At 39.4% G+C, this 14,321-nt stretch overlaps 1 protein-coding gene across 1 annotated transcript in view; it reads left to right on the top strand.

Moving 5' to 3' along the window:
• Positions 1-14,321, top strand: part of DNAH11 (dynein axonemal heavy chain 11) — a 145,622-nt gene that overhangs the window by 15,374 nt on the left and 115,927 nt on the right. The window contains exons 7-18 of the mRNA XM_083705188.1: positions 459-692; positions 2,172-2,339; positions 5,688-5,804; positions 8,095-8,232; positions 8,329-8,453; positions 9,392-9,587; positions 10,488-10,592; positions 10,932-11,327; positions 11,908-12,240; positions 12,375-12,629; positions 12,738-12,907; positions 13,405-13,627. Of these exons, the coding sequence (XP_083561314.1) occupies positions 459-692; positions 2,172-2,339; positions 5,688-5,804; positions 8,095-8,232; positions 8,329-8,453; positions 9,392-9,587; positions 10,488-10,592; positions 10,932-11,327; positions 11,908-12,240; positions 12,375-12,629; positions 12,738-12,907; positions 13,405-13,627 (2,460 nt within the window). The remainder of the gene's footprint in view (positions 1-458; positions 693-2,171; positions 2,340-5,687; positions 5,805-8,094; positions 8,233-8,328; positions 8,454-9,391; positions 9,588-10,487; positions 10,593-10,931; positions 11,328-11,907; positions 12,241-12,374; positions 12,630-12,737; positions 12,908-13,404; positions 13,628-14,321) is intronic.

Genomic DNA, 14,321 nt, shown 5'->3' on the forward strand with positions numbered 1-14,321 from the left:
CACTCTATCTGTCACAACCGTGGGTAGTTCACTAGTTAGAGCAGTCCCCCCTCCCAAAAAAAGCTGATTGTTGGTTATGCTGTAAGCTAGTCACGGCACACACTGTGAAAAACTGTAGCAAGCCAATTATAATATGGTTGCGTGATTAACCTCCAATGAAATTCTGCTTGCCATGCAATACACTCGCAGTGAAAAGATGTTCACAGTTGAGCTTATGTATGTAAGAAGCATATATCTACTACTTGGAGTAGACATGAAGGTTTTGAAAAAATGCAGAATTTGTTTGACTTTTTTTGCTAAGTGATGTCAACAGACGTCACCTTCATTTATATAGCTGTGTGTTGCTGCAAACCTACTGTCTTTTAAAATACTGCAATGGCACTGCCTTCCTGCCAGTGGCTCTTAGTTTTCATTTATTGGTGGTACATTTTAAAAATGTTATTACTTCCTCTCTGTAGGCTATATCATACCTTTCACCAGAAGATATTATGAAAAGAGAAACGGAAGAAACTTTGGAACAAGTGCAAGAGGCTCTTCATACTTTAAGAAGTTTTAAGGATAACTTTTTTAGCCAAAGGGAAAAAATTGCAGCCTATTTCGCTAATAGTGAAGAGGTTAAACCATGGGATTTTCAGCCAAATATGGTCTTCCTTAGGTTCAATATGTTTCTAAACCGCTTGGAAAAAATAGAGGTATTTCTTACCAACTACTATCATATCTACCAATATTACAGTTAAGAGTAAACTACATAGGAAAACCTACTGCTTCTTCTTTTAAGTGAAGATGTTCCTTTACAAACGTTGGTAGTGCCATATACAGAGAAATTAATGATTAGCTTTCAGTTTAGGATAGAATCAGTCTTCCCTGAAAGCTTTTTCAATTGGAACTTCACATTAAACTAATGGCAGAAAAGCAGTGTGCTCTTTGCAGTAATACTGTTCTGTTGTTTGCCCTGTTTATGTATACTTAGAAATGTATCTCACTGAATTAAATAGGGCTTGCTCTGGTTAGGTGTATAAAAGACCTAGGCTTATTGAACTGAGGCTGCAGCCCTGCACACAAGGGGTGAAGGATCTCAGGCCTGGGGGGCAAGGTTTGTCTGGCACTCAGGATTCTTCCCATGACACACTTCTTACCAGTCCTACTCTTGGACCCTTCTGAGCTGCTTTCAGCTGGCTGGAATGTATCCTTGAACTTTTATGCTGTCGTTTGCTTGCCCAGGTGGAGGATTTAAAGGTGTGTACCTGTAGAAAACTGACCTTTGCGTGCCTGGAATGTAAGATGTTGTACAATCACATCTGCTGCTCCACCCAATTTTGCCCCAGCCACTTTGGTCCCCCCTTGCCTGCCTCCCCCCACCAGCATACAACCCCTGGAATATTGAGAATATGACCGTCTGGGCAAAGAAGGTTCTCACCCCATGTTTACCAGAGAGTAAGTCCAACTAAAGTCAATGAGACTTACTTCTGATTAGACAGGGATAGAATTGCAGTGTGAACATATATATGATGAATGTAACGTTCATAATTTATGTGGCTGAAGGAGATGCACTCAGCCAATGGCAAAGACACAAAATGGGTACCAAAGGTGACGTAGAAGGTCACTTTTGTTCTTAAAAACCCCCAACCCTGATGCATTTAGAGTTACAAAGCTCTTCCTCAATGTTTTTCCTCCCTCCCTTCAGTGCACATTCTCTTTCTCTCTCTGCAAACTTATTGATGCTTCATATTTAAACATGTTCACAGAGCAATCCTATGCACCATTTACATGGGGAAGGGAGTAGGGATGCCACTGCTGTATTGGTAGAAAGACCCCCATATTCTAGCGCAGAAGGGGAGGAGGAAAACACACAACCAGGAAGTCCAACCCCTCCCCCCCCCCAATAAATCACCTCTGCCGAACATTCTCCAAGAGTTTCTTTATGGATAAACATCTTTGTGAAAGAAACTTCTGGTTTCTAGCTATGGGGTTCTTTTCTTTCCCCACTTCACTTGGTAATAGCAAACGTGTGTGTGTGTGTGTGTGTGTGTGTGTGTGTGTGTATGCATGCAACATGCTTTTCATTCTAAGTTAAATCTGGAATGCAAGGTTGTAGAGCAACACACAAACACACAAAATCAATTTTTCATTGTGGCAGGAATTGTGGTTACTTTTAACGTTTATTGTTTTAGGATATTTTTGTTATTACGCTTGAGTTCGAGAAGCTGGAGAAACTGGAGTTTGGTGGAATGAAAGGGAAAATTTTGAATGACCAAATCTGCAAGTTGAATGAAGAATTCATGAAGTCTTGCAACATTTTTAAAGAGCAGACATATGATCCCTTAGATTACAACAATGTGGTAATATAGCATTTTTCATATTTGCGCTTGGGTGTTGTTGTTTTTAATCCTAAAGAAATTGCAAGACTATACAGTGGCAATGCGTGTGCATCACGGTAAGCCCATAATCCATTTCTTATTGTGCACAAGTCAATCGTACCTGGTTTGCTCCTCCCTACAAGCATTCAGAGGTGACATCCCATGATTCTTTGCCTAGCGTTACATCCAGTTGTTGTAATCATTGTTTCTTTCACCGAAACAAGCCATGATAGGTCCAGGTTTGTTTCCGTCTCACCAGTCATTGAGGTTTGGAGCAAAACCACAATCCCACCAAAATGCTAAGCCAAGGATCGTGTTTTGTTTGCTCCTAGCTCTGTTGAGCAAACTTGGTGCAATTTGCACATGTATTATAATCCATGTTATATAGCTTGCCACAAGGATAGGGAACCTCAGTGCTGTGAGCCATATGTAGCCCCTCATGGTTCTCTGGCCCTTGAGACTCTCCTTAGGCCCTGAGCCATGGTGCTCCCCTTAACAGCCCTTATTTGCACTATCTGTCTTGGCCTGGCTGGAATGTGTCCTTGAATCCTGATGCTTCTTGCTTGCCTGTATGGAGAGGTAAATTTTGCATTTGTTTCTCGGACCACTTTTGCCTCTGGAACAATCTATCATGGGTATATGACCCACAGAAGGAAATACAGTAGTACCTCGGGTTACATACACTTCAGGTTACATACGCTTCAGGTCACAGACTCTGCTAACCCAGAAATAGTGCTTCAGGTTAAGAATTTTGCTTCAGGATGAGAACAGAAATCGTGCTCCGGCGGCGCGGCAGCAGCAGGAGGCCCCATTAGCTAAAGTGGTGCTTCAGGTTAAGAACAGTTTCAGGTTAAGAACGGACCTCCGGAACGAATTAAGTACTGAACCTGAGGTACCACTGTAAAGGCTCTTGGGAGAAAGGTTTCCCACCTCTTTCTTACTGTGACGTGCAAACTTAGTGTCTGGAAGGGAAGCACAATGTAGAGAAGAAATTAACAAATTTAAAGCCTGATCTTAGAATGTTCACAGTGAGAATAAATTGTTGAGACTTGAGGCATGTATTCAAGTAAGCTTGATGCTCTTAATCTCAGGGTTATATGTTCAAGCTCCCTATTGGGCAAAAGATTCCTGTATCGCAGGGGGTTGGACTAAATGACCCTCGTGGTCTTTTCCAACTCTACAACTCTATGATTCCATAAAAGTTTTCTGTAACTTTATGCTGTTTTCTTCCTCAAGTGTGTGTTCTTGGTAATTCGAATGTCAGTTTTGACTATAGGGTACCGAGTTTAAGCTCCTTATCCATATTTCATATTTTGAAATTTTTACTCTGCCCTCTATTAATGAATGTTTGATATAGGTTTTGTATTGTACTTGAGCAATACCTGTTGATTTTATTTCACTGAATGCTGTTTAAAATTAATATATGTTGGAAAACATCAAACACATTTATGTGTTTTATGCTGCTCAGGACTGATGTGCAGTACAGAAAGTTTTCAAACAATTCTAGTTTGGAGCTGGTTTACTTTTTAGCTTAATAGTTGCTCAAGCATATTATACAAGTGTGAAGGGACTGCAGATAAAAGAAACCTTTATCTGCGCAGCTTTGATATTGATGAAATGAAAAAGTAAAGCTAAGAACTAACCAGTTATTCTTTTCTTGTCATCACTATACATTTGTTTTCAATCACATTATCAAGAACTGTTGGTCTTTGGGTTTTGGAATGAATAAACCAGGAAAAAGTGAAATAAGAATATTTATTTCCTTGTCAAGGGAAATGTTGTTTCAAGTTGGGTTTGGGGCAGGAGAAAAGCATTCAGATTTATCACACCTGCATTTTGAAGCGATGCTGTTTGAGGAGGGAGCCGTATGAATTTTTTTTGAAGATGATTGCTTAAGTCATCTGATATTGTTGTGGTTCTCTCAGCAATTAAATCCATGGCAAACTAGCTACAGGTTTCAGGCAGAGAATCAAACCTAAATAGCTTGAGCCTATGTACATAGTGTTACGAGTTTGGCAAGGTGGGGGTGGGAAGTGGAGTAGGCTGCATGCCAGTAACCTTCTAATCTAAGTAAGGATTCAAATTCCTGGAATAGCCAGGCTAGCTTCCTGACAACACAACAAGCCAGACCATGGCTTATTCCCAGCAGTGTCATGGGAGTTGCCCCCAATTTCAGCAGCATGCACTATGGTTAATGGGATGTATGAACCAGGATATGTTTAAGGAAATAGCAATTCCAACCTACATTTTTATTTGGTCTGTTTTCCTAGATAACTCAGTTTTCAACAAAGAGTTGTGATCTGTGCTCCATGCCCTTCTCGTACGTGTTTCAGGTGCAGCTATTTGGGTGCACTTGTGCATAGAGTTAGGCAACTAACTCTAACTGAAGTAAAGGAGACTTGAACAGCCTTTGAGCTGGATTGCAGGCTCAGTCACTTGGATACCAAACTAAACAATAGTTAACAATATTGCAGTGAAATATTTCATTGTGTTACATTCTATAATCACACAGAAATTACTGTTGTGATCAAAAGCACTTGGTTGCTGCTGCTGCTGCTGCTTTACAAAAAGCATATAGAATACAGAAGTTTTTCTAAAGTTACTGTTTATGTAGCAAAGTCTATATACAATAAATAAAACTCTGCTAAATGGCATCTAAGAGTTTGAGTCATTGCTTACTCTGTTGACGTAAACAGTAGTGTATTTGAACAGCAGGTATTGTTGGTTAGTACAGCCTGATAAAGTAACAAAAAAATAGAACTGCAAGGCTTGTTAAAACTTGCTAGAATACTAACTTGAGATAAGACAGGTGGGGACCGCTGTTAGTTGGCACCAATCCAGATTAATCTGCTTGGACACCGTCTAGCAAATGTTAAATCCCATAAAGTCCCATTGGGCATGGTCCTGGCCTTATTAATTATGAAGTATTTAAGATTTTGAGCTTTTCATTTGTGCTCTCTGGAGTGTTGATTGTACTATCACTTCTGCAAATGGACCTAATAAAGAACTTTATCCTGCCTTTATCTGGAATTCACTACAGCTGTCATCCTATCCATGTTTGTTGGGGGATAATAAGACTAGCTGGTGGGGCTAGGATTTGGCTGTATGATAGGATAATTTACTTCAAGGAACTTCAGACAATGATTTCAAATCAGTTCAGTGGTAAAACAAATATACTTCACTGTACATTTCATAGTTATTCACTTCATCTTTGGCTTGAGTGGTCTCCATAAGCAGGCCCGGTTTTGTTGCTTATGTCCTACATCTTACATTAGATTTTTAAAAAGATTGTCTTAAAAATCGAACTGGTTGTAAATTTGTATTCCACAGGAATTTGAAGAAGACTATGTGGATTTTAAACACAAGACTCTGGAGTTTGAAAGACGCCTTGGATCAATTTTTTGTGTGGGATTCCTTGATTGTTCAGGTTTGGAATCAGCACTTAAGGTCAGTTATGAAGGGCTTAACAATGAAAATGTTGCTTCAGTCTGTTGCCACTATTTAGAGCCATTACAGTAATTGCAATATCAGTTTGTGGGTGGAATGTGCAAGTTACTACGAAGGGTATAAAAATTCAGTGGAAAACTACCAGTATTTTAATACAGGGTGGGCAGGTCTACTCAGAAGTAAGCCCTGCTGAATTCACTGGGACTAACTCACAGGTAAGTGGGTTTAGGATTAGAGCGTCAATGTGTGATAACTTTGCATGCATTTTGGCCCATGAATTGTCATAAAGCCTATTTGTGAATATGTCAGTAGATATGCTTAATACTGACTAGGACCGAAAGAGTTGCTTTAGGAGAATCTTGTGTAATGTACATTGGGACTTTTTTACCTTTCGCTTTTGAACCTTATGAAACAGCTTTTTAATTTCAATTGACTATGCTGAGGTTTACCATTGCAGGGGTGTAGGAGGCAGCTGTTTGAGGAACCCAAATTTAAGTATTCACACCTGCTCTTGAGATTCAGGCAATACATCAACAATAATAAATTCAACTCACACGAGTTGAACTGAGAACTGAGATAATTTAGTAGCTCCCGTTTGATGCTTGGCATCTTGCATAATTTGGTCATCAGGCACTGCCAGACACTTTGTACTCTTCAAAAGAAAAGTAACCTTTTCTGGTATTGATTTTATATGTCAGAATTTTTTAAAGGCAAGCATGCACTATGTTTAGCTTATTTAGTCTATGGCTATAAGAAGAATAGTATTTGCAAACAGCATATTTAATGTTAACGTTAAGGCAGAAATTTGGTGTGGAGTGGTCAGAATATAGAGTTACTGCCTGTATTTAAATGCAACATAAGTGGTCAGAATATAGAGTTACTGCCTGTATTTAAATGCAACATAAGAAGGCAATTCTTGGAATATATATATATATAATATCTGCTTCCCTTTGTCACTAAAACATGCTTTCACTTGGAATAACTATTATGTATAATTGTAATTACCAAACTTTTCTGTGTATATGACAAGTTTATTTTCTTTTAAAATTTTGCTTAAAAGTGGGGGTCGTCTTATACATGGGTAGTGCGTAGGGTGGACGGTTGATTGGCAGCTGCCATGGCTATCAGTGGCTATTGGGCATGTTATTTGTTGCTGCGTCAATGGCTGGTGTTGATTGGTTGATGCTGCAGCAATTGGGCAGGCGATTGGCAGCTTCTCCCTGTGAGGGGACAGACAGGAGGCGGATTTTGCGATGCGTGTGGGTGGGCGATTTTCGGCAATTCCCCCTAAAAAAGGTAAACAACCTGGTTAACCCCCCCCCCACAAAAGCTCGACAACTCTGTGCCATCTCCCCCCATTATCTTAAATCCGAGTCCCAAAAAATAGGGGCCATCTTATACATGGAGGCATCTAATACACAGGAAACTAAGGTATTTTGTACAGTACTTTTTAGTAGCAGCTGCAGTCAGTTAATATTCACATTGGGCCAGCTGGTGTAGAACTTTCTAGATAATAAACTATAGTTTGTTATGCCAGGAACATGTGTCGGACCAAAATAGCTCTCCCTCTCCTCTACCTCTTGCATGCTACCTTGGTGCTTTCATCAACCACAGTATCACATTACACCTGAAATGAAGAACTGTTGTTTGAATGTTACTTTGTTAATGAGGTCCTGATTAGTAAACCATAGTTCCCTATTTTGGACATACTGAGAAACTGTCTTAAGGGGACCAGAATAAAAGTGAAAAAGTTAATGTGCGGGGGGGGGGGGGGGAGGACGACGACAAGGTGGGAGCTTGAAGGTCCGGTGCTTGCTTCTAGCTTAAGCAAGGAATGTGACCTCTCAAGCTGCCCATTGTGTGTAGTTTCAATTCTGCCACTTCTAAATTTCTGCGCTTGGTTATCTGGAAATAGAATTAAATTCTGTATAAAGTCTCCATTTATTTATTTTTAAGTACCAAACTAACCCATATTTCCAGAAACATCAACACAATTCTGAATCTGTACAAATTAACCAAATTGCATATATTCCCTTTTCTTCCATTGCTGATAATAGGTATGTATGCTTATTGTTTTTTTCTGACCAACTTATTATCTCTAGTTAAATAGGAAAAGGCAATTAAAGCAATAACCAGATCTTTAGCACTTTTGTGACATGCAGATTTTGCTTCAAATTTTCTTTAATTCTTGTAGAATATTCTATTTTGGTTTATTATAATGCCTCTTTCTGCATTGAGAAAATTGGATTTGTGTAACTGGGAAATCTGACACTGTCTTTTATTTATCTAGCTTCTAGTGATTTTGGGATATTTTCTGGATAAGCCTGTTATTGCAGACATTTTTAGCAAAAATTACAAAATTTTACTACAGATGTTTGATGAAGAGTTGGATAATTGCAAACACTTCTATGATGAGCACATTAAGCAGGTACATGACACCCTAAGTGCAAAATGTTCCATGTTCAATTTCCTCAATCGCTTTATTCAGAATAACTTATCTGGGGCTTTTTTTTTACCACCACAGGTGGAAGCGGGGAATGAAATAATAAATAAAAACATGCCATTTACATCAGGTAACCTTAAATGGTCCCAAGAAATTAAAGCTCGCATACAGTCATTCTGGTCAAAATTATCATTTGTTTCATATCCGTAAGTATATCTCTTTGGGATTGGAAATTGTTCATGAAAAATAGTCAGACTATCGCTTGATTGCTTTCAAGTTTTCTGCTTCCATATCAAATAGTTTCCTAGAATGAATACATGATCGCATAAATTTACAGCACAATCCTGTATGTGTCTCACTCCATATATGCAGGCAACCTTAGTCCATATTTGTACACTTTATAACAAAAAAGGAAAAGCAGGGGGAAGAGACTATTTTCTATATGGGGCAGCCATTCCCAGCTTGTTTCTGGCCTTGGCCGTCTGTCTCACTAGTTGCCTTTTCCCAACACATCATAGACAGAACTGTTGAGAGAAGCCCTTGACCTAGCAAACAGGCCGAGGGAGGCTGTCCCCACCAGCTATCACTTGTGTACGTGTGTTGCTTTGTTCACAAGATGCACGTTGTTGGTGCATATTGATGCATTGTTTGGACAGCAAGCAGGCACTAGGAAAAGAAATGAGGGAGAAGTGATGAGATGTTTGAAGGTACACACCTTTGTGTGTGCCACAAAGCGTAATCCACTAAGCTCACATGCTGGAGGGTGCTGTCCTATTGCCAGTTTTCAACTGCAGGTTTGCTTTGTTTCAGTCAGCAAAATGTCCTAGCATACTTCAGGGTGCTTCCAGATGACCTGCTTTATTGAGCAGTTATCCTAACTTGTTTTAGGGAGATTAGGTGATGTTGGCTAGTCATTCTGAGTTGTTTGCAGGGGAGGTTTGATGATGTGTCGAAGCAAGTGTTATCCCACATTGTACATCGTCTCATCATTTCCCTCATATTAGAGGTCTGATATTTTGAGGGAATATGATTGTTGTACAAGACCCTCACACGGCTTCATTCCATGGATGTGGCCACACATCCATTCATATTTCCACCACTTGTGGGCATCTTTCTAGTATAAAACAATGTCTTCTTTTTTTAGAATCTTAGAAAGCACAGAGGGTGCTTTAATCTATCAGAAATACACAGAGATGCTGACCTTGCTTGACCAGAATGAAGATCAGATCTATTGTAACTGGAAATCCAAGGTGGATGAAGTTTGCCAGTTCAATTTAGATCAACCCCTACTTAAGCGCAGTGATAAAGATGGTCTCCTTAGTGTGAATTTTGATCCTAAGGTACAGTGCAAGCACTTTTGTTGTCTCTGTAAATGAATCTACTAAGTATCTTAACACAATAAACAATGGGAAAATCTCAGTAAGAATGCATGTGAATAACCGGGCACATTGACTCAAGAAGTAAGTTTCATTGAACTCCCAGGTAAGTGTGCCTGTGATTGCAGCCTGAGTCCTTAATAATTGAATTTGTTGTTATTAAGAAAAAAGTACATGAATCCTACGTATAATGTTGAGTTGATTGCTTTTGATTTAATTGATGAGCCTTGGGGTCCCTCTGCAATTCTGATTCATGGATGGGCTCGAACCGCTAACCTCCTAGATAACAGGCAGATGCACTGACCCATTGCTCCATGGGGCGTCCACACATGACTTAACAGCAGGATTTACTTCAAGTATGGGAAACTTTTGTCCTCCAGATGTTACTGAACTACCACTCTCTTCATTCATGGTGACTGGCAATGCCTACAAGTTCCAATGGAATTGTACTTCAGCAGCATTTGGTGGGCTTGAAGTTCCCCATTCACCATCTACAGTGGTACCTTGGTTCTCAAACTCAGTCCGTTCTGGAAGTCCGTTCAATTTCCAAAACGTTCGAAAACCAAGACGCGGCTTCTGATTGGCTGATTGGCCCTGGAAACAATGCCAACAGCCAAAACGGACGTTCGGCTTCCGAAAAACGTTCAAAAACCAGAACACTTACTTCCAGGTTTGCGGTGTTTGGGAGCCGATTTGTTCGTCAACTAACCCGTTTGGGAACCAAGGTACCACTGTACTTGGTTACATTGTAATCAAGGATTTTTCCCCCCCTCAGAAGTGCTTCCTTCTGTGAAACTAGAATCTTAGAAAGTGTCGATCCTTAACTACCTTGTGAAAGATTATATTGTGTATTGTTCTTTGCAGCTGGTGGCTATTCTAAGAGATGTGAAATATTTCTTGTTTTTGGATCGATTCGATATTCCACATTCAGCACTGGAGTTATACAAGAAAAGGGGGACATTTGCTAAGGTATGTGTTTTTAAGAATCTTCAGTTTGGCCTGAGTGTGTATTCTGCGGATTCTCCTTAGTACAGGTGGCATTTTCTTCCTCACAATCGAATGTAAACTGAAAAGCCTGGACAATTCAACTTTAAACACTCCAGAGGGCCTTCTCAGCAAAGGCATTCTGGTTATGGAAGTCTAGCTGGAGCCTCCATTCTATGGATCTAGTTAGTCAGGTGGTTGACCCACATGTCTAAGTGACCCATGATTTGGGGACATTTGGATTTGAGCTAATTGTTAGGTTGGGGTCATAGTGTTTTCATGGTAGAGATTTGAACATTCTGTTGTTGTTTTCTACACAAACAGTATATAGGGAACCTTGAACTCGTGGTCCAGTGGTATAACAAGGTTAAACAGACTGTTTTGGAAGTAGAATACCCTCTCATCGAAAGTGAACTGAGGACCATTGATGATCAGCTAATGGAAGCAGAAGAAATATTCACATGGCAGGAAGAGAACTGCTGGGAGTACATTGAGTTTGTGAAAGCTATGGTTCATGATTTAGAGCAGAGACTTCAAAGGTCAAAGGACAATATTAAGGCCATTCAGGAAATTATGAAGCATTGGATGGAGCATCCCCTCTTTTCTAGAAAGGACAATAGAAAAGATGCTTTGTTGAACTTGGAAGACAAAGAAGATAGACTTACTAAGAGATTCATGCTATTCCAAGAAGATGGCTGCAGGATTCACAGATTTACAGAGGTAATATCTGGAACAAGTCACCATGATAATGAGACGAGTATGAAATTTGATACAGTGGTACCTCGGGTTACATACACTTCAGGTTACATACGCTTCAGGTTACAGACACTGCTAACCCAGAAATAGTACCTCGGGTTAAGTACTTTGCTTCAGGATGAGAACAGAAATCGTGCTCCGGCGGTGCAGCAGCAGCAGGAGGCTCCATTAGCTAAAGTGGTGCTTCAGGTTAAGAACAGTTTCAGGTTAAGAACGGACCTCCGGAACGAATTAAGTACTTAACCTGAGGTACCACTGTATATGCAACATGCACACACATCTCTGCAAAATATATATTCAAGTACAGATGTTAACTGATAGTAATAAAATGGTGTTTTAATATTTCAGATCCTTTAACATGCACACTATTATCAAATTCATTTATAAACACATTTTGGTGCTAATTTTCTACACGTATAAGTAGCTTTAATTCCTCACGTGGATCTGATAGTTACCTAGTTATGTTTTTTAAAAATATATATATATTGAAATTTGTCTCAACAGTAGAATTGAAAGTGCCTGTTTTGGGATGTGTGTTTTTTAGGAAAACGCCATGCTCTTTAAAGCAGACCTGGATTCAGATTACTGGAAAATTTACCTGGAGTTCATTGACGACATCATAATTGATGGCCTTTTTAATGCCATAATGCACAATTTAAATTTCTTCTTGGAAAACACAGAGAAAACATTGAAGCCAGCTCCGTTATTCCAGCTTCAAATGATCCTAAGTGTCCCAGAAATTGAATTCAAACCTTCACTGGACAAGGAAGCTGCTGATGGCTTTTATGATTTAATAGATGAACTTTTAAGCAACGTTTTCAAAATATCTGCCCAAGTGAAGAGAGTGGCAAAACATTTGGGAATACAACATTACCAGGTAATTCTTTTTCCCCCAAATTAGAAGAAAGATACAATGCACTGATTAAAACAATATATGTGTTGTTCACATATAGAGGAACAGTAGTACAGTCATTGAACTAACTCCCCTCCCCTTTGTTTTTTTGGCTTTAGAATGACATGGACAGCATCCCAGAGCTGTCTGAGGCCAGGCAAAGAGTTATGGAGAGAGTGGCAGATGTTATAACCAAAACTGTGGACTTCAAAAACTCTCTTGAAACTTACGCGTATCTATGGGTGGATGACCGATCAGAATTTATGAAACAATTTCTGTTCTACAGTCGCGTGTTGAATCCCGAAGAAACAGAAACCCGTGCTGACATTGGCATCCCTGATCAATGTCCAATAACTGAGCAATTCAAAGAGCAGGCAAGGAAGTGGAATACCTGCATCTATTTATATATTCAGAGTCCCTTTCAGCTTTTTTAAAAAAAGTTTAAATCGTTTATCCTTTTAATACGTACTTATCTGTTGTAGATTGACATCTATGAGAATCTTTACATTCAAATGAGAAAATTTGAAGACTTCAGGATATTTGAAGGCTGGCTTAAATTGGACATGAAACCTTTCAAAATTAGTTTGCTAAATATCATTAAGAAGTGGAGCTGGATGTTCAAGGAATACCTTTTAACATTTGTCATTGACAGGTACGAATTGCATTTTTTTTTTGGTAAAATAATAGTTCTGATTTATTGATCTGTTCTTCTCTTTTATTCAAAAGTGACAAGTTGAGACCTTTGAAAATTCCCAGGGGAGCAGTAGAAATGAGGTCAGAGGAACAGCACTCACCCCAAACCCACATTTCCCGTGACAGGAACAGAGGAAGCTGCCTTATGTTGAGTTAGAACAGTAGTCCATTTAACTCAGTACTGTGTACACTGGCTGGCAGTAATTCTGCAGGAATTTTTCCTAGCCCAGCCTAGGAGCAGATACTGAGAAGGATAAAAGAAGCAAAAGAGACCTATTCCTCTGTCACTCTCCATTGCTTTCCAGTAAGGACAGTGTAAACCTAGCTGTTTCCAAGTAAATTTGAAATCATAGTCTAAACAGCAGCAGTCCAATGGTTATCGTTCTCAGTGCTCATTCACTGTGTACATATATCAGAAAAAGATTCTAGTATTGAAAATCCTCTTTTTCCCCACAGCCTTGCTGACCTAGAAAAATTCATTAAAATGACTGATGTTGGGCTCCAAAAAGAGCTAAAGGAAGGAGATTATGATGGACTCATAGATGTTATGGTTCACCTCCTGGCTGTGAGAAACAGACAGGCAGCTACTGATGAGCTTTTTGAGCCTTTAAAAGATACAATTATGCTTTTGGAAAGCTATGGCCAGAAGATGCCAGATCACGTTTATGTTCAAGTAGAGGTACTGTACATTCAGGAATGTAATATTCCATAATTCTATCTGTCTGTGAAGATCATCACTGAACAACCATCTCTTTTCCAGAAAAGAAATAATTATAATGAAACTTTCTCTTCACTCCACATTGCTCCCTCCTGTATTAAGAGGTCAAGGGTGTGTTATACATGTGTGTACACACACATACACATGATTTTTTCCCTGTACACTAAAGGTTACTAAAATGAATGGAAACTGCACAACAGCTCTTTTGTTTCTCGTTCATTTCGGTAGGGCTTGGTATGGAGAACTTCACGGCAGACACTGTCTGTTCTTCCTCCCATTGTGTAAATAAGTGTGGTGACAAGAATGAAAAACAAAACTGAAGGCGTTGAACTTAAATTAGGCTACTGTGTACTAATTTATGCAGGGTGAGTCTTTGAAAAGAGGCACCGTGGAACATGTGTACTCTGTATCCACAGGGCCTCTTTTAAAGGACTCACCCTGTATCTGATTCCAACTACAAGGGTAGGAGCTTTTGGGGTTTTTTGTAGCTAAATTCTGGTTCAGACAACTTGGCGACCTAAAGAGAGCTGGTTCAAATGCAGAAACAGGTGACATGTATCTGGAAGAAAGTTGGAATTGATCACTGAAATATATGAAAAGAATAAAATATACTGGTCAAGAGTTAAAGAGCTATATAACTAGTTATTTTGGGAAC

The sequence above is a fragment of the Podarcis gaigeae genome (genome assembly GCF_964106915.1).
Source record: "Podarcis gaigeae genome assembly, chromosome: 12".
NCBI classification, from domain to species: domain Eukaryota; kingdom Metazoa; phylum Chordata; class Lepidosauria; order Squamata; family Lacertidae; genus Podarcis; species Podarcis gaigeae.